Raw genomic sequence first — 24,431 nt, forward strand, 5'->3', positions numbered from 1 at the left:
GAGTTCAAGACCAGCCTGGACTACATAGACTCAGTCTCTACAAAAAAATTTTTAAAATTAGCTGAGCATTATGGCATGTACCTGTAGTCCCAGCTACTCAGAAGGCTGAGATGGGAGGATTGCTTGAGCCCAGGAGGTCGAGGCTGCAGTGAGCTATGATTGCACCACTTCATACTAGCCTGAGTGACAGAGTGAGACCCTGTGTCAAAAAAAAAAAAAGTGTGTGTGTGTGTATATATATATAGCCCCCAGAGAAGCAATATATATATAAGCAAATATATATATACTATATATACATATAAGACATTTAAAAATATATGTATTTAATATTAAAGATAGCCTTTCTAGGGCTGGACACACTGGCTCACGCCTGTAATCCCAGTACTTCGGGAGGCTGAGGCAGGCGGATCACAAGGTCAGGAGACCTAGACCATCCTGGCCAACATGGTGAAACCCAGTCTCTACTAAAAATACAAAAATTAGCTGGGTGTGGTGGCGTGCACCTGTAATCCCAGCTACTCGGGAGGCTGAGGCAGGAGAATGGCTTCAACCCAGGAGGCAGAGATTGTGGTGAGCCGAGATCGTGCCACTGCACTCCAGCCTGGCGACAAAGTGAGACTCCGTCTCAAAAACAAAAAGAAAAAAAAAAGCCTTTGTAAATCTCACAAACCCTCAGACTTCATGATTAGAAGGGTGAGATTTAGTAATTTTCATCTTGTCCAATCTGTCAGTCTAATACGGTGTTGTTTGCTTCATTTTAAATTCATTATTATTAAGTTACAAATATGTCTTTGAAGTTAAAAATGTAGCAATGGAGGTTAACATCAAATATTAGTGTTTAAAATATTGATTCGTGTGCTCCATTTCCAACAATTGTATCATACCATAAAATTCTAATTTGGGGGAGCAGGACCAGTTTTATATAAAGACTGGCCGCACCCATTACATCTTGATTTTGGCTTTAACTCCAGGCATTTTCTTAAAATAAAGTAGCATTTATTGTGTGTTTTACCATATGTTCAGCATTAAATTCATTCCTCATTTAATCCTTCCTTATTATTATTCCAAAATTACAGATGCAGAAACTCAGGCTCAGAGAGGCAAATTTGCCTTCATTATTAGTCAGTAGATTCACACTGAGGCAGTCAGATTCTAGATCCCATGCTCTTTACTTCTCAACTGCAGTACAGTTCACATCTCCATTGGAGGTTAGCAGAGTAAAGCAAATATTGAAGCTGTGTTCTTTGTTAACAGTTCTTTCAGAAGCATTATTTGATCTTTCTTAAATAAATGCCAAGACTGCCTTCTGACAGTAGGCTTATTCTCACATTGTAGTGTCTGGATTTGAAAAATGTTTTACATTTTCAACCTAGCAACTGTGTTTTTGTTAAGAAGTAATTGTTGCCATATCACAGGTGAAGAAACCAGCTCAGAGGAGACTTGCTCTAGGGCAAACCTACGTTTGTAGATAGGAACAAGAAATGAAGCTCTCAGGTAGTGAATAAGAATGTAGTTTGTGAGACAGTGTATTTAGAATGATTCTTTAGTTTACATTGCTGCCCTAAATATATTGTGCTGCTCAGTATTAAGTATGCCGAAGACCTTAATATTTCATCCTTCAACTCATGTATGTGTATTACTCCATTTTCAGGGTTTGAATGCCGGTGTGGAAATGTTTACTGTGGTGTACACCGTTACTCAGATGTACACAATTGCTCTTACAATTACAAAGCTGATGCTGCTGAGAAAATCAGAAAAGAAAATCCAGTAGTTGTTGGCGAAAAGATCCAAAAGATTTGAACTCCTGCTGGAATACAAAATCCTTGAGCATCTGCAAACTAAAAATTGACTTGAGGTTTTTTTTTTCCTAGTCATTGGGAATGTAGAGCAGTGTGTCTTGCATGTCATCGGAAGAATAGATTTTTGTTTTGATTTTGTTTTGGTTTTGTTTTGAAAATGACTCTGAACATTTATTTCCATTGCAATTTCTGTGGCTGAGAAGACTTAAACTTTACAAGTATTATCCTTTTAAGATCATTTTAATTTTAGTTGAGTGCAGAGGGCTTTTATAACAAATGTGCAGAAATTTTGGAGGGCTGTGATTTTTCCAGTATTAAACATGCATGCATTAATCTTGCAGTTTATTTTCTCATTGTGTATGTATATATCGCTTTTCTCTGCAGCACGATTTCTCTTTTGATAATGCCCTTTAGGGCACAACTAGTTATCGGTAACTGAATGTATCTTAATCATTATGGCTGCTTCTGTTTTTTCATTAACAAAGGTTATTCGTATGTTAGCATATAGTTTCTTTGCACCCACTATTTATGTCTGAATCATTTGTCACAAGAGAGTGTGTGCTGATGAGATTCTAAGTTTGTGTGTTTAAACTTTTTTTTGAGCGAGGGAAGAAAAAGCTGTATGCATTTCATTGCTGTCTACAGGTTTCTTTCAGATTATGTTCATGGGTTTGTGTGTATACAATATGAAGAATGATCTGAAGTAATTGTGCTGTATTTATGTTTATTCACCAGTCTTTGATTAAATAAAAAGGAAAACCAGAATGCTCCCTTGTATTACTTTTTCTCTTATTCTTTCTGGTAGTTAATTTTATTTCTTGGTCTTTTAGTTTTCTGCTTTCCTCATTTTGTAAGAGAACTGCCATTATTTGTCTCACATCTATTTGTGACTAAGCTAATGATCATAAATTGTAATTTTGTATTCCTCTGAATTGAAGACCTCAGCATATCTTCAAAGGCAAGCACTCCTCTCTGTTACTTAAATGTATTTTTTAGTCCTTGTCTGATTCCCTTTTCTACACTGTCATACTGAATTAACATCTAATAGAAGCTTTTTCTTGTAGGATTAGAGAATTTTAAGAGTATAATTCAAGCTGCAGGGCAGTTATAGAATTGCGGAGTAGAAAGACCCTGTGAAAGATCATGGTTTTCAAATGTGTCTGGTAGCCAAACATTTTTAAACATGAAATGTCATATGAAACAGATGAAGGCAATAATTTTACAATATAAATTTCTCAGTTTAAAATTATTGGCGTGTTCTGTTTAAATAAACAATGGTTTAATTATCAAAATCTGTAAATTGATCACATTAACAGATTATAAAGAGAATAAACTGTTACAACTATCTTAATAGATTCAGGTAAAGTAATAGAATTTAACACCCATTCGTGATAAGAAAAATTAAACTTGATAAATTAAGACTAGAAAGGAATTTCCTTAAGCTGATAGTTCTGTGTGAAATAAACTAGCCAAATGAATGCAAAAGCAAGCATCAATTAAAAAGAGGAACTTCCTTTTAAAGTGAGAAACAAAGATGACTGCCCACTATTACTGCTTACTATTCAAAATTGTGTTGGAGATTATAATCAGTGGAGCAAGACAAGATAGAAAAATGATAAGAAAAGAGGTAGCACTTATTTGCACATTATTGTTTTTATAGAAAAATCATGAAATTACTAGAAATAATAGGGTTTAGTTAGGTAGCTAGATACAACATTAGTTTTTAGAAGACAGTTGCATTTCTTTACACCAGTTACCTAGAAAACCAGGAAACACCATTTGACAATAATATCAGAATCTTGGTTACCTAGGAAATTGACAGTATATGTTGATGGCCTCGTCAAGAAAGAATTCTAAAACATTAAGGGATAAGAACTCAGTAAATAGATGTTAGTGGATAGGAAGACAGCATCAAAAAATGTCATTTGTCCCTCAATAGGCATAGATTCAAGATAATACCAATCAAAATTCCACTTGTTTTTTTTTGTGGAGCGTGTTTAGTTGATTCTAAAAGTAAAAGTTAAAAAGAGCAAAAGGCTAGAACACTTCAGAAAAGAGCAGGGAGACAGTGACTTGTCCTGCTAAATGTCAGGACTCACTGTGAAGGCTTGTTTGTTAAAATAGCATATTACTAGCTGATGGGGACAGACAGATATCCGAATTGAATAGATTGCCCGTGCATGGACTGAACTTTGGAAAGAGAGAGGTGGCATATTACATTCAGGAAAGGAGACTGTTCGATAATTAGAGCTAGAAGAAATGGTTTTCTGTACGGAAAAGGAAAAATCCTGTTATGCCATAGGAAAAAGTTAAGTACTTCAATGTGAAACAAAACTTGAAAACTCTCAGAGAAAAAAGGTGACTGCCTGTTACATCTTAGGATAGAGAGACTTCTTGGCCAGACACAGTGGCTAACGGTAATCCCATCATTTGGAGGCCGAGGTGAGCAGATCACTAGTTCAAGACCTGGCCAACATGGTGAAACCCTGTCTCTACTAAAAAATAAAAAAATTAGCCAAGCGCAGTGGCACATGCCTGTAATCTCTACTACTTGGGAGACTGAGGCAGGAGAATCGCTTGAATCCGGAGGCAGAGGTTGCGGTGAGCCAATACCGCACCACTGCACTCCAGCCTGGGTGACAGAGCAAGACTCCATCTCAAAAAAAAAAAATTCTCAAGGCACAAAGCATACTATAAATGTATTATTAATGAATTTGTCTTTTAAAAGAAAAGGATATTTTATTCTCTGAAATGCAGTAAAGTGTCTTCAAAGAATGTGAACAGACAAGTTACAAGGTGGGAGAAGTTCCACTGCAAATGAAGACTACAATGAGATACCATTTTATACCCATTCAAGTATCAAAAAATTAAAAATCTGTCAATATATAGTGTTGGCAGATTTCTGCATGTTCTCTTGCATTGCTGGTGTTAGTGGAAAGTGGTTCAATCCTTGACAAAGTTTCATATTACCTTTTAAAGTGGAATTTTTACATACCTAATAGTCCAGAAATTGCACTACCAAGTGCATACCCAAGAAAAACTTGCACATAGATAAATGGGGGACCACAGCCCAGAGCGGTGGCTCAAGCCTGTAATCCCAGCACTTTGGGAGGCCAAGGTGGGTGGATCAGGAGGTCAGGAGTTTGAGACTGGCCTGGCCAAAATGGTAAAATCTCGTTTCTACTAAAAATACAAAAATTAGGTGCTGTGATGGGTGCCTGTAATCCCAGCTACTGGGGAGGCTGAGGCAGGAGAGTCGTGTGAACCCAAGAGGCGGAGATTGCAGTGAGCCGAGATCACACCACTGCACTCTAACCTGGGCGACGGAGTGAGACTCCATCTCAGAGAAAAAAAAAAGATAAATGGGGGACCCCTAACGAAGTTCTATAGTGCTGTTTACAAAAGCAAAATCCCAGAAACAAGTCTTCAAATCCCCACTGAAAAAGAGTGGATGAATATAATGTGATATATTCATACACTGGAATAATACACAGTAACCAAAACTGATCCATAGTGATACAACAAAATCGAAGCATATTATGCAAAAAAGTCTTCAAGTATAGTAAGTTTTAGAAATGCAGGAAGAAGTACAGTATAGTAAGCAAAACTGGTCTCAAAAATATGAAACATGCTCACTTCAAAATACATTTGCATGTAATAGATTTTTTTTTTTTAATGGAGTTTTGCTCTTGTTGCCCAGGCTGGAGTGCAATGGCACAATCTTGGCTCACTGCAACCTCCGCCTCCTAGGTTCAAGTGATTCTCCTGCCTCAGCCTCCTGAGTAGCTGGGACTACAGGCACCTGCCACCACGCCCGGCTAATTTTGTATTTTTAGTAGAGATGGGGTTTCACCACATTGGTCAGGCTGGTCTCGAACTCCCGACCTCAGGTGATCTGCCTGCCTCGGCTTCTCAAAGTGCTGGGATTACAGGTGTGAGCTGCCGTGTCCGGCCAGTAGATAGATTTTATGTAAAAAGCAGGATGGTGATGATGAAAAAATTCAGAAAAATGCCCTTAGATGAGAGGTGGCAAGGGATGCGCTAGTAAGTGGTACTATATGGTCAAAGCCCCAGCTTTTTTGGTGTTACTAGAGTCAGGATGCTTATATTAGAAAACTAAAAGAGGCCATGTATGAACCAGTGCTGAGAGTGTCTGGAACCAAGGATTATGATTAATCCAATATTCTGTACCTGAAGTCCAAAGTATCAAAAGAAGAAAGTTAATTATAAAGCTGTTTTGATGATCACATTTTAGAACTTGAAGGTTATGCAAGGAAAGGTGTTGAACCAGCCTCAGCATTCAATTTGTATTTCTTTTTTAAATTGTCACACACAAAAAACAAATATTCACAGTCTTCCAGTTTCACTACACCTAAATACACTGTTAATCAAGAGTTTTCTCGTACTTCAGTCTTCCATACTAATTTGTCTCGGATGTTTGTGCTCAAGTCTGGTGCAAAGTGTCCTCTCCCCTAGTTATCCTACAATGCTAACTTACACTGCACAGTGCAGTCTTGAAATCATTCCTTTACTTCAACCACAATTCAAAGCCGTGTTTTTTTCTAATGTGAAAACAGTTTTTACTAAACTGAAAATGGCTATACTTCCCTTTCTCATAGTTTCCAGAACATGATGCCAAGACCAGCTCGGTCATGGAGACCCTAACCCAGCAGCGCTAGAGGAATGAAGACAAAAGACACAGAAATAGAGTGCAGTGTGGGATCAAGGGGCTGACAGCCTTCAGAGCTGAGGGACACAAACAGTTTGACCCACATATTTATTGACAGCAAGCCAGTGATAAGCATTATTTCTATAGATTATAGATTAGCTGGCCGGGCGCGGTGGCTCAAGCCTGTAATCCCAGCACTTTGGGAGGCCGAGACGGGCGGATCACGAGGTCAGGAGATCGAGACCATCCTGGCTAACCCGGTGAAACCCCGTCTCTACTAAAAAATACAAAAAAACTAGCCAGGCGAGGTGGCGGGCGCCTGTAGTCCCAGCTACTGGGGAGGCTGAGGCAGGAGAATGGCATAAACCCGGGAGGCGGAGCTTGCAGTGAGCTGAGATCCGGCCACTGCACTCCAGCTTGGGCGACAGAGCGAGACTTCATCTCAAAAAAAAAAAAAAAAAAGATTATAGATTAGCTAAAAGCACTTCTTATGGGAAACAAAGGGACAGACTCTGGCTTGTTATCTGCAGCAGGAACATGTCCTAAGCTGTTCTAAGATCACTCATGCACAGATCACTCATGCTATTGTTTGTGGTTTAGGAAGGCTTTGAGCAGTTTTCTGCCCTGGGTGGGCCAGGTGTTCCTTGCCCTCATTCCAGTAAACCAACAACCTCCAGCATGGGAGTCATAGGCATCACAAGCATGTCACAGTGCTGCAGAGATTTTGTTTATGGCCTGTTTATGGCCAGATTTAGGGGGCCTGTTCCCAGCATGTCCCCCTTCTTGTTTTTGCAGGGCAATAGAAGCAAAGGCAGCTTTATCACAGTGAGCTGCTTCTCGCAGGAGTAGGGATCCGCATCTGCAGACTACACAAAGACAACAGATTAAGAGCACAGCCATCATAGAAATCACAGAGCCTCCGAGGGTTTTTATCTATTTGAAGGATTTATGGCTGCCAATCCATCTGCAGCTCCTTCAAGCACTCTAGTTCCTGGCATTAAGGTCAGGTGTGCCTGGGATGCTTTAAATATTTGTTCTCTTAAATTTTGCAACATCTAAAGACAAGTTTGTAGAGTGTCCTTCTAGACGCTGTTTTATCCTTTCCCATTCATGTTCTGATTCATTATAAGGGTGAGGAGTGATACAAAAGTCAGAAGTATTCCTTCCAGTCGCATTTTAGCTATGTTCTATATTCCAAACTAGCTGCTCAGTCTCCTAGCCACATTACAGTTTGTTGGAGATCTTTGATTTGATTAACTATCTTTTGGTCTATTTTAGTTTGAGAGTTCCACAGCAGACTAGAATTCTTTTGCCATTTATTTACAAAATCTGCTGTCTACACTGATGAATGTAGCGCAACTCCAGCTGCTGCCGCAGTAGCTGTGACAGCGATCAGTCCCATAATAATCAAGATTAAAGTAGCAATGAAATGCCAAGAGCATCTCAGAATTTTCTGAAGAATTTCAGTAATAATACGTACAGAGGGAGAGGCTTCCCAAGGATGGGAAAGCTTCACCAGTAACCATACTCCTTCTCGAGCTCTCACTACTAGGATAGAATGATTAGTATTAAACAAGGAAGAGTTCACACAAGAGAACAATCTACATTCCTGGCAAGTTACATGATAGTTAGGGATGTCAAACTTTAGATCGCCCATTACCAACAGAAAAGGAGGGTGAACACAACTTTATATCCAAATTGTATTGTTTTCAACAAGTTCTAAAATGTAATTAGAATTATATTGTGATGGCATAGTATATTTTCCTTCCCAAATTTTGATCTTATTATGAGCCATTAATAGTTTCCACAAATTCTTATGTTTAGCTCCTACAGCAGGCCATATCATGTGAGGTTGAGGTACCACTATACCGCCATGTTTCCAGATAATAAGAACTCTTGCCATACTTCTTATCATTTCTACCATCTGACTGTTTTGTTCAGACCAGTTGAACATAGTGTGGCCATGGCACACAGACTGAGAGTTGCAATTCATACTAAGCATCCCCATAGGGGACCAATCAATAATGATTCCATAGGAATCGTTGTGCAGCACCTCTGCCTGTTCTGCAATGCAATCTTCCCAAACAAATATGTTCATTTTTTCTGGCCAGGTCCAATTCTGTTTACAAATAGGTTTTTGAGGGTGGTATGCCTCAATTATAGGAGCAGATTCATTATGGTAAGTACCGAGACCAGAAAGCATGTGTAACTGTGCCACAGAGTGATACATCCAGATATCATTGCCAGCCGAGATTGATAGCGAGGGGGTAGGCAACTAGTGGCCTTTCCCAAACAGATAGGCAGCTGTTCAAATCCTAAAGAAATATAACAGTTCCTTCCTCATGTGGGTGAGATGGGCCTCTATCATCTGTAGGACCGAGCATCCAAGAGCTATCATTAGTGTATACCCCCAGTGGGGGGGTCCAGCCAAGTTACAGTCTGTAGAAGTGGAAAAGGTAAATATGCCCAATAAGTATAATTGTTCTCTGTGTCAGCCCTTGCTGAAGGAATACTCACGGCAATGGTGATCACCACTATCATAGTTGTCATTAAATTACTCATTGTGACTGGTTGTCCCACTTTCCTCAGGTTTTCTTCTGCCATCTGCAACAGCTTCTTGATCTGTCCCCAGGTAGGTGACTGTGTTCGACGGGTGTTGCTTGTGACAGTCGGGGTCCTCTTCAGCATCAACTTGGACAACGCTGCCACCGGTGGGTCTTTGGGATCTTCCCAAAACCTCTTCCTGGGTATCTGGCTCACAGTAAGGCTTTAGATGTCTTGATGGCACCCAAATTGGCTATTGAGTCAGTCCTGGAGAAACACAAGCATAACCTCTACCCCAAGTTATTATTTTACCTATTTCCAAACTTTTTTTTATTGGATCTCTCCACCAAACCAGTTGTTCTGCTTCTGTCTTTGGTCTGAAACCAGCTGCTGATAGCATCGGGTCTTTAGGCAGGCTCAAAAAATTTTAAGTCAATAATGCTAGTTCAATTGCATATGTAGAGTCCCTTAGGCCCTGTTTCCTGCTCTCTGCTTTTGCAGTTGTCATTTTAGGGAGAGATCCATTCTTTCCACTATGACTTGTCCTTGAGAATTATATGGGATACCAGTAATGTGTTTAATATTCCATATAGAGAGAAATGTAGCTAGAGCTTGGCTAGTATAGCCTGGGGCATTATCTGTTTTAATAGAAGCCTGAATGCCTGTCACCGCAAAACACTGCAAAAGGTGATGTTTAACACAGGCAGAAGACTCTCCTGATTGGCATGTAGCCAAAAGTGAGAAAAGGTGTCCACACATACATGTTCCTAAGCTAGCCTCCCAAACGAGGGAACATGTGTGACATCCATTTGCCAAAGAGAATTAGGTTCCAATCCTCGAGGATTAAGTCCTCTTGTAAAAGATGAGGAATGCACCATTTGGCAAGTTGAGCATTGCTGGATAATAGCTTTAGCTTTTTTTCAGGTAATGCTGTATCTGTGTGTGAGACCAGAGGCATTAACATGGGTTAAATTGTGAAAAAGTGTCTAGCATTAGATATTGCAGTAGCAACTAGGCAATCAGCCATTTGATTCCCTGCAGTCAAAGGTCCTGCAAGAGGTGTATAAGCCCTAATGTGAGTGATGTAAAAAGGGTGCATTCTACTCGTAACTGGTGTTTGCAGTTGGGGAAATAAAGTCATCAGTTGCTCATCTGTGTAGAATCGTAGCTGAGCATTTTCAACTAACTGTGTAGAATGAACTACATATGAAGAATCAGAAATCACATTAGTAGGCATATCAAAAGCAGTCAATACCTAAATTACAACTACAAGCTCTGCTTTTTGAGCAGAAGTATAGGGTGTCTGAAAAACTTTACCTTTCGATCCAGCAGAAGAGGCTTTACCATTACTAGACCCATCTGTAAAAACATTTTCAGCACCTTCAGTTGGTTTAAATGTACTTATTTTAGGGAGAATTCAATTAGTTAATTTCAAAAATTGAAATAATTTTGTTTTCGGAAAGTGATTATCAAGAACACTCACGAAATCAGCTAAATGGGTTTGCAGAGTAAGACTATTTATAAAGGCCTGTTGTATTTGTGCCTTTGTAAGAGGGACAATAATTTTTCCAGGATCGTATCCTTGTAATTTAACAATCTGAGTTCTCCCATTTCCTATCATAGTAGCGATTTGATCCAAATAAGGAGTCAAAATCCGTGAATTAGTATGTGGAAGAAAAAGCCATTCTACCAAGTCCTGCTGTTGGACAATAACACCAGTAGGTGAATGCTGAGTTGGAAAAATTAGCAAATCTGGAGTCTTCTCTGGATCTATTCTATTTATTTGAGCTTTATGTACTTGCTTCTCAATCAGCTGTAACTCTGCCTTAGCTTCCTTTGTTAATTGCTGAGGGCTAGTGAGACTAGCATCTCCTCTAAGGATAGAAAATAGATTACTCATGGCATAGGTAGGAATACCTAGAGCAGGTCACATCCAATCAATGTCCCCTAGTAATTTTTGAAAGTCATTTAATGTTTTTAATTGATCCCTACGTGTAGTTACTTTCTGTGGCACTATTTTAGTGTCATTTACTAAGGTCCCTAAGTAGGAGTAAGGAGTAGTAGTCTGAATTTCGTCAGGAGCTATAATTAAACTGGCATGAGAAATCGAATTTTGCAAGTGATCGTAACATTGGAGTAATATTTCTCGAGCAGGGTAGCACAAAGAATATCATCTATATAATGAATAATGTAACACTGTGAAAATTTTTATGAGTAGGTTCAATTGCTTGCCCTATATAAGTCTGGCAAATTGTTGGACTGTTTAACGTGCCTTGTGGCAACACCTTCCAGTGAAAACACTTAGCAGGCTGCAGGTTGTTTACCACAGGAATTGTAAATGCAAACTGTCCACAGTCTTGCTCAGCTAAGGGGATAGTAAAGAAGCAGTCTTTTAAATCTATGACTATTAAAGGCCAGTTTTTTGGAATCATAGCAGGAGAAGACAGTCCTGGCTGTAATGTCCCCATAGGTGGCATAACTGAATTAATGGCCCTCAAGTCAGTTAACATTCTCCATTTACCTGATTTTTTCTTAATTACAAAAACTGGAGAATTCCAAGGGGAAAATGTTGGAGCTATGTGTTCTTTTTCTAATTGTTCAGTAACTAAGTCCTCTAAAGCCTCCAGTTTCTCTTTACTCAGTGGCCATTGTTCTATCCAAATTGGCTTATCTGTTAACCATTTTAAAGGTATAGGTTCTGGAGGCTTAACCACCATCAAAAACGGTATCCTAACCCTTGGTGGGAACTTTGTCTTTCCACTTGAAGCAGTTCCTTCAAACCTTTCATGTTTTTTCCTAGTCCCATACCAGGGACGAACCCCATTTCATGCATCATATTTTGACTTTGAGGGCTGTATAATTGCTCAGGAATTAGAGCTTGTGCTCCCCATTGTTGTAATCGCTTCCCCATAAATTTATAGGTACAGAAGTTACAATTGGTTGAATAGTCCCAGGTTGTCCATCGGGCCCTTAACAATGCAAAATATAACTGCTTTGATATACCTCAGGGACTTTACCAACTCCAACTATGTTAGATTGAGCAGGTTGAATTGGCCATGCAGACGGCCAGTGCTGTAGAGAAATGATTGAAATGTCCGCTCCTGTATCTACCAAACCTTTACATTTTTTTTCCCTGAATAGTTATTTCACAGGTAGGACGTTTATCAGTAATTTGATTCACCCAATATGCTGCTTTGCCTTGTTTATTTGTACTGCCAAATCCTGTTCATTTATTTTCACTTTTCCCCATTTCCACATATGGCACAATCAGGAGCTGTGCTATATGCTCTTCTGGCTCTGCTTTCCAGGGAACAGAAGTAGATATGGCAATTTGAATTTCCCCATTGTAATCTGAATCAATGACTCCTGTATGCACTTGCACTCCTTTTAAATTTTAACTAGACTTACGTAGAAGTAATCCTACATTGTAATCTGAATCAATGATTCCTGTATGTACTTGCACTCCTTTTAAATTTAAACTAGACCTACCTATAAGTAATCCTACCATCCTCACTGGAAAGGGTCCACAGACTCCTGTTGGCACTTTTTGTGGGGGTTCTCCAGACGGAAAGCTCACAGCTTTTGTGCAGCATAAATCTACTGCGGCACTACCGCCTGTGGTGGGGGACAGGCATTGTACAGGGGTGAGGGAGTGGCCTGAGCCAGAAATGCCCCGGTTTGGAATGGAGCCCGGGACAGGCCCCTCATGGTGTTTCCTGAAATTGGGTTCTCATCTTTATCAAACTTTGATTTCACTTTGAGTGACATTGATTAGCCCAATGTTTTCCTTTTTTACATTTTGGACATATTTCAGCCTCAGTAGTTTTCTTGTTTCCCCCATCTGGTGGCCTGACTCGCTGATTTTTTCTACATTCTTTTTTAGTATGACCATGCTTCCCACAGTTGAAACAAACTCCAGGAAATGGAGTTTCCTCTAAAGCACTAAAACTCTGCATAAATTGGTTAGTGCTAACCTTCATACCTCCTTTTCTGAGGAGCTGCTGAAGCAGACTCAAATAAGCCTCATGCCTTGGTCGACCCTTGTCCCATTGTTACCCTGATGCTTCCAAGCCCCCCTTCTGACTCACCACGGGGATTGCTTAAGAGTACTCGGGTGTCCTTCAGTGTAGTTCCACGTTCTCCAACTGTCACTCCGGCGACCCTTCAACCCGGGTTTGAGCCCCACGTATGGGCACCACTTGCCGAGACCAGCTCGGTCATGGAGACCCTAACCCAGCAGCGCTAGAGGAATGAAGACAAAGACACAGAAATAGAGTGCAGAGTGGGATCGGGGGGTGACAGCCTTCAGAGCTGAGAGCCCCGAACAGAGTTTGACCCACATATTTATTGACAGCAAGCCAGTGATAAGCATTATATCTATAGATTATAGATTAGCTAAAAGCATTCCTTATGGGAAACAAAGGGACAGGCTCTGGCTTGTTATCTGCAGTGGGAACATGTCCTTAAGGCACAGATCGCTCATGCTGTTGTTTGTGGTTTAGGAATGTCTTGAGCAGTTTTCTGCTCTGGGTGGGCCAGGTGTTCCTTGCTGGTAAACCAGCAACCTCCAGCGTGGGCATCGTAGCCATCACAAGCATGTCACAGTGCTGCAGAGATTTTGTTTATGGCCAGATATGGGGGGCCTGTTCCCTGCAACATCTAAACAGATATTACTGGGAATTTAGGAAAGGATACTTTGTTGTGGTGTCTTTTCAGAGACTGGCTTCCTGGCCATTTTTCCTTCTTTTTATTAACACATAAGCATCAAGATTAATTCAGAAGGCCAGTAGAATGGAAAGTCAGAATGTGGAGATGGGAGACAGAATGTAACCAATGAAAGATGTTAACATCTGGAATGAAATCAAAGTATCTACATAAAGACACTTGAAACTTATAAGCAATTATAGTAAGATTGTAGGATAAAAGTTTAATACAAAAAAAAGGTTAATATATAATACAAAAGCCAATTGCTTTGCTATATATCAGCAATGAAAAATTTGAATTTAAAATTAAAAACACCATTCACGCCAGGTGCACTGACTCACGCCTGTAATCCCAGTACTTTGGGAGGCTGAGGCGGGCGGATCACGAAATCAAGAGATCAAGACCATCCTGGCCAAGATGGTGAAACCCTGTCTCTACTAAAAATACAAAAAATCAGCTGGGCGTGGTGGCATGCGCCTGTAATCCCAGCTACTTGGGAGGCTGTGGCAGGAGAATCACTTGAATCTAGGAGGTGGAGGTTGCAGTGAGCCGAGATTGCGCCACTGCACACCAGCCTGGCAACAGAATGAGACTCCGTCTCGCAAAACAAACAACAAGCAAACAAACAAACAAAAAACACCATTCACATTAGCACCAGTAAGAGGGAATGCTTAGGTATAAATCTAATAAAATATGACAAGATCTATGTGAAGAAGATGACAAAACTAATCAAGGAAATCAAAAATAATTTCAATAAATAGCTATTTCATTTCAGTGCTAGGAAGACTCAATATTGTCAGTTCTTCCCACGTTAGTCCGTAAGTTCAATGTGATTTCAGTCAAAATCCTAGCACATTATTTTGTGGATAGCAACAAAGTAATTCTAAAGTTTATGTGGAGGGGCAAAGGCCCAAAATGGCCAATGCAATATTGAAGAACAAAGTAAAAGGCTGATGCCACCCAACTTAAACACCTACTATAAAGCTCCCATAATGAAGACTACTATTTGCAGAATATATCAGAGAGCCCGGAAATAAACCAACACAATCATAGTTAACTGATCTTTGACAAAGGAGAGAAGACAATTCATGGAGAAAGTCTTTTTCATAGGAATACTTTTTCAAGCAGTAGTGATCAGCTGTACATTTCCATGCAAAAAAATGTGGATCTAGATACCTTGAACCTTTCACAAAAGTTAACTCAAAATTTATCATAGACCTAAATGTAAAACACAAAACCGTAAAACTTAGAATATAAGAAATTCAAGGCAACCTTGGGTTTGGTTTCGATTTTTTAAGTAAAACACTAAAAGCATAACTTGTGAAAGAAAAATAATTGATGACTTGAACTCTGTTAAAGTTAAAAACTGCTCTGCAGAAGCTGCTGTTAAAAAAATTAAAAGATAAGCCACAGACTTGGAAAAAATTAGCAAAACATATAAAGGGCTTTCATTTAACATATACAAAAAACTCTTAAAGCTTAATTGTATGAAAACAATCCAACCTAAAAATGGGCAAAATATCTGAACAGATATCTCATCAAAGAAGATACACTGAGAGCAATTAAAAAAAAAAAAAAAGGCCTGCAGCCTCAGCTACTCAGGAGGCTGAGGCAAGAGAGTCACTTGAGGCCAGGAGTTTGAGTTTGGTCTGGGCAACATAGTGAGGCAACATAAAAAAAAAACATTTTTTTATGGGCAACATAAAAAAAAATTTTTTTTTTAAATGATTTAATAAAGTACACTTGGTTAAAAAACAAAAGCATCCACAGAAAAACTTGCACACTGACATTTTAGCAGCTTTATTCTTAATTGCCAAAAATTGGAAGCAACCAAGATATCCTTCAATAGGTGAACAAACTAACTATGGAACATTTATACAGTGAAACAGCATTCAACAATAATAGAAAGGAACTTTCAGGGCAGGAAAAGACATAGAAGAAACTTAATGCATATTGCTAAGTGAAAGAACCCAATCTAAAAAGCTACATACTATATGATTCCAATTATATGACATTCTGGACAAGTCACGACTACAGAGACAGTGAAGAGATAAGTGGCTGCCAGTGGTCCAGGGAATGAATAGAAGCAGCAGAAGGGATTTTTGGAAATTAAGAAAACAATCTCACTTACAATAGCTACCAAAAAACCCCTAACCAAACAAAACACTTGGGAATAAATTTAACCAAGGAGGTGAAGGACCTGTACACTGGTAACTAGAAAACATCAATGAAAGAAATTGAAGTAAACAGAAATAAATGAAAAGATATGGCCAGGTGCAGTGGCTCACGCCTGTAATTCCAGCACTTTGGGAGGCCGAGGCAGACAGATCACCTGAGGTTGGGAGTTCGAAACCAGCCTGTCCAACATGGAGAAACCCTGTCTCTACTAAAAATACAAAATTAAACAGACGTGGTGGTACATGCCTGTAATCCCAGCTACTCGGGAGGCTGAGGCAGGAGAATCGCTTGAACCCCGGAGGCTTCCTTAGCCAATGACAATGATCATAATGAAGCCTATTGGGCCTCAAGGACAAATATTCAAGAGAATAAGATAGAGAAAGACTGAAAAATTGCATCTATGTAAAGTTTATAAGGATGGAAAAGCCATGTGCATACAAATGGAATGAAAAAAACCATGAAAATATGAAGACTACATTGGTGGGATTATGGGCAATATCTTTCTTTTAAAATTCTTTCTTAATAAGTATTGTGATGTACATGGCCAACACATTCTCTTCCAAAAAATGAGAAAGAAAAAAAATAGTATACTTACTTGCAAGTTATTTCAAATGCTGTTTTCCAAATAGAGAACAGCTTTGGCGTTTTCAGACACTATGTATAATTAGTGGGTTGGTGAAGTCTATTTTAAAACTATGAAATCTTACTCCCTCCTCAGCCATCTCATCCCCACATCCTTTTCCACAGATACATCTGCCCCACCTCCTTTCCCTAAAAGACTTTGGTTTTCTCTCTCCAAGGGTCTTATCATTTAGGCTTTTGTTAACTTGTGTGTATTCAGCAGAAGCTCATGGCCTAGCATCCCCCACACAACACATGCTCCATAAAAAAGGAATTAAAGATGTGAGCTGCGGGTGTATCCCCATGGCCTGGCATAGAGTATGGGCTTATTTGCTATTCCTTCATTTCCTTTTGGTCAAGTTTTATATTAATGACTTATATATTATGGAGCACCTATTCTGTGCCAGGTGTTTTGCTAGGTATTGACAGAGTTGTACATGGAATAAGAAAGCTCGTGGTTTTAATGGGAAGGGGCAGGGCAACTACAGAACGTGAAAATAATTCATTGCCTTGCAGCTGAGGAGTAGCTTAAATTAGGCAAGTATCAAGTGCTGCCTGGAATGCCTCTTTATAAGGCCACCAAGTTGGGATACTCCCCTCTTCTTTTCCTCTTTCAGGAACCTACCAGAACAAGTCAGACCACCTTCATTCCTTCCCCAGGGCTGACTTAAAAGAACTGAAGCCAGTCCTTGGCAGAGCCACTCAGGGCAGGAGATGAGAGCCAAGAGGCTGTGCCCAGACTGTGCTCCTTACTAGGTGATGATCACTGGTCATGCCTGGTGGACAGGCACCAGAGTGATCTCAGGGGCTAGGAAGGGGGGCTCAACAGCGGGCCCTGCGTGCCGTACTTGCTCCTCTCAAGCCCTCTGGTTTCAGGCCCACTTAGCTCACATTATCCTGCCATCTTCCAGCCTCTTCTCCCTAAGCTGAAATGCAGAGCAGCTTCCCTAACTCAGCAGTCACCGTGTCACATTCCTCAAGAATCTTCAGGGAACCCTTGCCCAGACTATCGTCTACTTTTCTAGATTTCAGCCGACCTCCTGGCTGTTTAAAAGTGTACCTGAATCATTCACACCAACAATAACACAACAGCACACTCTCCGGTGTGTTCCAAGTGTCCTGGCTGTGGCGTGGTCTCAAAAAACTGCAGCTGACTGCACATGAGTGATTAGATTAACACCTTGAACCCACCCTAAGATAGTCTGCCTTTCCCTTCTTTCCTGCCTTCCTCCTTTTCTTTCTCCCTCTCTCTCCTTTCCTATTTCTTTTTTCTTTCCTTTCCTTTATCCCCCTCCCTTCCTTTCCTCTTCTTTCCTCCCTTTTCTCTCTTTCCACACACACATAATCTCTGTATGCCAGGCATTATTCTAGGTGCTTCACAAATATTAATTCATTCCATTCTCATATTAATTTTGGGAAGTAGGAACTATTATCATCAACATTATACAGAGAAGGAAGCTGAGGTATAGAAAGTTTAAGTAACTTGTCCAAGGTTGAGCAGTTTGTCAACGTCATTTTACTGCCAGCATGTGAAACAGGTGAGTTATATTTTTTAGAATATTAATTCTCATTAATTGAAGCCTTCCAAACAGGCGTAACTGTTCCGTTCTCTGAAACACAAGTGGAAGTGTCATAGCTGGACGGAGCAGCGTGGTATGCAGGGAGAAAGGACGCGACTGGGTATTCTTCTGAAGCTCAGGAAGCAGCTCCTGGGGAGAAAGTGTCTGTTTCCCGGAAGCGGACAAGAGTTCTGTTGAGCTGAAGAGCAGGGCAGCAGCTGGGGCGAGCGAGGCTGGAGTCATGCAGGGCAGAGCCTTAACTGCTAAGCTAGGGTTTGCTCTCGATAGGACCAGCTGCCCCGAGCGGAGGCTGGAACCAGATCTACCCGAGGTGGACTCGCGGATGGGGAGGGGATCAGGACGGGGGCGGGGCCAGGGGAGGGGCGGGGCTCGGGGAGTGAGGGAGAGACTGGATGACCTGGGGCTCGCAGGTCGAGGCCAGGGGAAGGGCGGGGCTCTCGGAGGGAAGGTGGGACTGGAGGACCTAGGGCTCGCGGGGGCGGGACAAGGGGAGGGGCGGGGATCGGGGAGGGAGGAGAGACTGTGAAGGACCTGAGGCTCGCAGGGGCGGGGCCAGGGGAGGGGCGGGGCTCTGGAAGAGAAGGCGAGACTGTGGAGGACCTGGAGCTCGAGGAGGTCAGGGTAGGGAAGGGGCAGGGTTCAGGGTTCGGGGGCGGGTTGTTTACGGTGAGATCAAAATCAGGCAGGAGCCTCCGGGGTCCCTGCTGTGCCACCCGGACAGGCCGTGAGGGTGGGCCGGGGGGACGGGGCCGGGCCTGACCACGGCGGCAGAGTTCAGTCCCACTTTCCGCACGCCACCTTAGGCCCGCAGCCGTGCCGGGTGCTCGCCAGCATGTCCTTCATCCCGGTGGCCGAGGATTCCGACTTCCCCATCCACAACCTGCCCTACGGCGTCTTCTCCACCAGAGGCGACGTGAGCAGTGGGGCTTCGGCTTCCGGGCGCGGGGAGGGAGTGGAGTGGAGTGCAGTGGAATGGAGTGGAATGGAGTGGAATGAGGGGCGGGATGGAGGCTTGGGTCATTTTTCTCTTAAGATCCGTTCCGTGAGAGTGCCTGTGGGCTCGAATCCCACCTCGTAACTTTCTAGTTGTGCACATTATTTGACTTTTCAGCCTCAGTGTCCTCAGGTTTGCTGAGAATTAAATGCAAAATGAAATGAATAGTGTCACTCTCCCAGACAAGCAGAGCAAGCAGGATTCTGTTACCGGAAGCTGCAGTACGCAGGCATGCTGCCTACTCCGAGGCGGTTGCGGTGTGTTTCTCTTGCCCAAGAGGCTGGTGGTTCATCTCACTGCATAGCCCCTAACCCTAGAACCCAGGAAATGATAACCCGGTATGCGTAGCAGCTCAGAGGGGGACGCGCATGTCCTGTCTTAGAGCTGTGCGATCTAAGATGGCAAGTGTCTCTCTCTGCCTGTTGCTGGAATTCTTTCAGCTCCTGGTGTGGGCTGCCTGGCATTCCCCCACTGATCAGAAGAGAGAGGGCAGGGAAACAAACTTTGACTAAGTCAGTGTAGTCTGATTGGTAGAAATAAGTGTTTGAAAACTGGAGGTTTATCAGCAAATAGATAATAAGAGGGTCCCTAGGTTGGAAAAGCAGATTCCCTTGGATTTGTTGATGATATTTTTGGCTTAGATTTTTGCTCCCAACTTTAAAGGTACACTTCTGATTCAGCTCTGTAAGCCATAGAACCTCAGAATCAGGAAATGTTTGCTAAACGAGGGGCTTGGCAGTTGGCTTCTTCCTGGAAAGTGGGGTCCCCTCCTTCCTCCATGGCTTGTCATTGGAGGCAAGTGGCTGGCCTTTTATGGGCCTGTCTGCAGTGAGTACTTTGGTCTAGAAGAGTCAACTTGTGGTTTCATATCTGGCCAGGCTGACCAGATGTTGCAAGGACACAGAAAGTGGACACTAAATCCCCTGGAGGACACAATTTGAGGCACATTAAACCTTAACCTGTGATGGCCAACAACCTTTCTTCAGACAAAGCCCTTCCTCTGCCGTCCTCAAACACTTTGCCCTCAGCAGATGTGTCCTCGCTCACCTTTCCTGGAGCACAAATCCATTAGACAGAAACATTTGTGAGAGGCAGGCACACCCCAGTAGGGTGCTCTGACTTGCTTTCTCAGGGGAATCGAATTAATGTCCCTTAGAGTGTGGCTAGGGGCTTTCAGACACCATGTCCTGCTGTTTCAACATCAGCATGTGCAGGGCAGCCACTACAGATGTCTGGGAGAGAGAGCCCCATCCCCCTGTCCTCTGATAGAGTGCTGGGGGTGGAGAGTTGGCCCTTTGGCCGTCCAGCTGAACAAGCCTCATCTGAAACTTTCTCTGCAGGCACTGGACATTCCAACGGTGATGGCTGCCTTGCCAGGCAAGACTAGTTGCCAAGGCAAAACCTCCCTTCCCCCATGTCAGCAGTCAGCCCTTCCTAATTTGAGTGGAATAACAATGAACGCAGTCATCACTTTATTCATTTTTTTATTCAGCGAATGCTTAGGAACCCTAACTGTGGTCCAGACTGCCTAGGCTGTGAGTTGGGATCGAAGACACAGGAGACGCCTTCCTTCCATTTCTGGTTGCTCATGGACTAGTAAGGCATATGGGGTGCTCTCTGTGAAGGTAGGGGTGGTGGCCTCTGAGAACGAGATTGTAGTAGTGTGGAGCTGGTTTGCCGGGTGCCTTCTTAAAGTCCCTGGGGTCTGGCCCTGCCACTGCCTCCTGGCCTCTGCTCTCTCCAGCCACACTGGCTGCCTTTGAGTCTCTGAGACATGCTAAGAGCAGCTTCCTGCCTTCGGGCCTTAGCACATGTTGTTCCTTCTGCCTGGAATACCCGTCCCTCTGCTCTCTATATGCTTGGCCCCTTCTCACTCTTTGGGACTCAGCTTAAATGTCACCTCCTAAGCACTCTCTCTGAAAGAGCTCCCAGCTGCTGCCCAGCCTTTGTTGTCTCTCACCACACCCTGTGTTTCCTTTTGCTTCTGGAGAGAAGGAACCAAGTCACTGTTCCCAGGACCTCAGCAGCCTTTGTGTAGTGCTGGTACTGAGAAGATGCTTTCTAAATGTTTGTGGCATGAATAGCGTCTACCCTGTGTCTGTTCTTGTGGTGAGAGATTTATAGATATTAATCAAATTCTCACAATAAAACTACTGTGAAGTTATTGTCCCCATTCTACAGATGAGGAAACTGAGGCCCAGAGAGGCAAAGCATCATGCTCCAGATCTCACAGCCAGTAGGAGGCAGATATGGGGTTGATCCCCACATCTGTCAGCCTCCCAATCTGTAGGGTCCAGCCCTACAGGGCTTAGCGGGTGTTCTCCCCGTGTGTGGAAACGAGAGATTGTAAGAAATAAAGACACAAGACAAAGAGATAAAGAGAAAACAACTGGACCCGGGGACCACTACCACCAAGACGCGGAGACCGGTAGTGGCCCCGAATGGCTGGGTGCACTGATATTTATTGCATACAAGACAAGAGGGGCAGGGTAAGGAGGCGAATCGTCCAAGTGATTGATAAGGTCAGGCAAGTCACGTGATCATGGGACAGTGGGCCCTTCCCTTTCAGGCAGCCACAGCCAGAGAGGGAAGGCAGCATACGTCAGCGTTTTCTTCTATTCACTTATAAGAAAGATCAAAGACTTTAAGACTTTCACTATTTCTTCTACGGCTATCTTCTAAGAACTTCAAAGAGGAACCAGGAGTATGGGAGGAACATGAAAGTGGACAAGGAGTGTGACCATTGAAGCACAGCACCACAGGGAGGGGTTTAGGCCTCCAGATGACTGTGGGCAGGCCTGGATAATATCCAGCCTCCCACAAGAAACTGGTGGAGCAGAGTGTTTCCTGACTCCGCCAAGGAAAGGAGACTCCCTTTCGTGGTCTGCTAAGTAATGGGTGCCTTCCCAGACACTGGCATTACCGCTTGACCAAGGAGTCCTCAAGCGACCCTTATGCAGGCGTGACAGAGGCCTCACCTCTTGCCTTCTTGGTCACTTCTCACAATGTCCCTTCAGTACCTCACCCTATACCCACCGGTTATTCCTAGGTTATATTAGTAATGCAACAAAGAGTACTATTAAAAGCTAATGATTAATAATGTTTATAGTAATGATTGATAATTGTCCATGATCATCTGTATATCTGATTTGTATTATAACTGTATAGCAGTATAGCTACAGTTGTGCCTTCAGTCTCTTGCCTCGGCACCTGGGTAATCCTTCGCCCACACCAATCCCATACTTCCCCCTCTATGTCAGGCTGGGAGTTGGGTAATGCTTTCCCTTGGAAAACTTTATATCAGATATGACCAACTGTTTTAAAACAGAGGGAATGCACATTTTTCTCTTGAAGTTAGACAAATGGAGTCTCCCTCCTTGGCTTGTTTCCCTCAAGTTGCATATGGGAAACTGAGGCCCAGAGAGGACCAGGGACTTGTCCAAGATGATAAGATGGTGAATGAGGGAACAGACTTGGAGCCCAGGAATCCTGGATCCGACTTGTGAGCCCCTTCTAGTTTTGTGCTGAAGAAAATAACTCCCAAAGTTAAAAGTAGAGGGTACTCACTCTCTCAGACTTTTTCTGGGTCCTCAGGTCATAGTTTGAAGCACAAGTTTGAAGCTTCTATGCTTTGTTTGCATTTGAGGCATCAGGCAGCTGCACTTGTGACCCCATTTTGGAGGTTGCTTAGTGGTGGTGGCTCCTTCTTGCCTTCAGCTGGGTGTGGGGACCAGGGTCAGAGATGTGGTCCACGGGTCTGACCTGCACATTCCCTGAATGGAAAACCACTTGGATCCAGGTGGTTCAGCTCTTTGCCTACTGCAGCAGATTTTCCATTTTCAGGAGGGGAAGACTGAGGCACAGGGAGTTGGCAGCGGGGCTGATAATGGGTAGCTAAGCTCTCCGGGCAGCCTCTTCTAGGGTAGGCTCTGCTGGGACCTCAGGTGAGGATTGTGGCTCTGCTCTATCCCGGTCCCAAGAGCTGACATGCATGGAGAAATGGCCATCTTTTCTCAGCCCACCCCAGTGAGCAGCCGATGGAGATAAGGCCAGCCAATAATCCCACCACTAAGCTCGCTGGCACTGAAATGGCCAAGCTGGTGGTTCAGGAGAGCTGGAAGCCTGACTCAGGACAGAGCACCAGGAAGTTGAGTCTGCAAACATGCCCTCTGGTTCTTGTTGACGAGCAAAGCTCAGGGTTGTGGGGACAAAGACCAGGCCTTAACAAATATTTAAGACATCTTTGCTGATGCTGGGATTTTGTGGTGCAGAAAGGAACTTCCCTTGCATGTTCTGAGCAGTCTGGCTTCCTGCAGCTCCCTTATAACCTGAGCTCTCCTCCATTTGAGCCACAACAGAGCTCATTAATCCAAGCCACCTGGCCCTCAGCACTGTGCATCGGGCACTCACTGCTCCACTGCACAACTGAATTACCCTGAGCCAAGGCCTAGGTTAAACCTGGAAAATAATCCAACATCCTGGTAAGGTGGTGAGCTCCTCGTCACTGGAGGCATTTATGTAATGCCTAGGGAACTTTGCAGGGGACTTTGGTCATGTTAAGTGGCTAGGACCAGGCTGACTGCTCTTCCCCTAGTCCAAGGGATATTTGATTTATTTCCCATTCAGGGAACACAGATTCTTTTCCATTTAGTCCTGGAAGCAGAGATGGCACAAGGGAGCTGGGGCAGGATGCTGAGAAGGTGGTTCTTCAGTCCGCTCTGTACACAGGGCCACCTAAAGGGGGACCCATGGGCTCTTCAATAGGCAGGCTTTCTAAGGAAATGAGCCAAGCCCAGCCAGGGACTTTTTCTGGTGCTGACCATGTCATCTTCCTCCTAGCCAAGACTGAGGATAGGCGTGGCCATTGGTGACCAGATCCTGGACCTCAGCGTCATCAAGCACCTCTTTACTGGGCCTGTCCTCTCCAAACACCAGGATGTCTTCAATCAGGTAGGACATTGTGAAACGGCTTGTTCCTGACCTCAGTGGCACTGCAGATGCCAAAAAGAGAATGCTCCTTGCGTTCCATTATCGATAAAGGTAATGCCATCGGAGGTCTCAGAAGTTATACTTGGATAAGGTTGGGGTTGTTTTGAGGCAGACAAGCTGGTAGGAGGTGGCCTTGGGATAATTCAGGGTGGCTTCTCACCTCAGGGTGAGTTCCTAGGTGAAAAAAGTCTCAATGTCTGCAGTCCTGGGTCGTTTCCAGTTGTCTCTGAGGTGAAGCTCTTCAGGAACTCTGGTTACTTTCCTTGTCAAGCTGTTTGAGCCTCTGCCTGTCCAAGGGCTGTGTGGGCCCCCAAGGGAGGGAGCTACGAGCCCTGCCCTCCAGTTCTGTGGAA

General features: G+C 43.1%; 2 protein-coding genes across 11 annotated transcripts in view; both read left to right on the forward strand.

Annotated features, from left to right (window-relative positions):
* Window positions 1–2,566, forward strand: part of ZFAND6 (zinc finger AN1-type containing 6) — an 88,399-nt gene extending 85,833 nt beyond the window's left edge. For all 10 annotated transcript variants that reach the window (XM_025389640.1, XM_025389646.1, XM_025389638.1 and 7 more), the window contains one exon: window positions 1,652–2,566. In XM_025389640.1, coding sequence (XP_025245425.1) covers window positions 1,652–1,800 — 149 coding nt within the window. In that variant the 3' untranslated portion in view covers window positions 1,801–2,566. The remainder of the gene's footprint in view (window positions 1–1,651) is intronic.
* A 16,203-nt stretch (window positions 2,567–18,769) lies between these two features.
* Window positions 18,770–24,431, forward strand: part of FAH (fumarylacetoacetate hydrolase) — a 35,701-nt gene continuing 30,039 nt past the window's right edge. The window contains exons 1-2 of the mRNA XM_025389637.1: window positions 18,770–19,008; window positions 23,929–24,039. Of these exons, the coding sequence (XP_025245422.1) occupies window positions 18,928–19,008; window positions 23,929–24,039 (192 nt within the window). The 5' untranslated portion in view covers window positions 18,770–18,927. The remainder of the gene's footprint in view (window positions 19,009–23,928; window positions 24,040–24,431) is intronic.

The sequence above is a fragment of the Theropithecus gelada genome, chromosome 7a (assembly GCF_003255815.1).
Source record: "Theropithecus gelada isolate Dixy chromosome 7a, Tgel_1.0, whole genome shotgun sequence".
Lineage (NCBI taxonomy): Eukaryota > Metazoa > Chordata > Mammalia > Primates > Cercopithecidae > Theropithecus > Theropithecus gelada.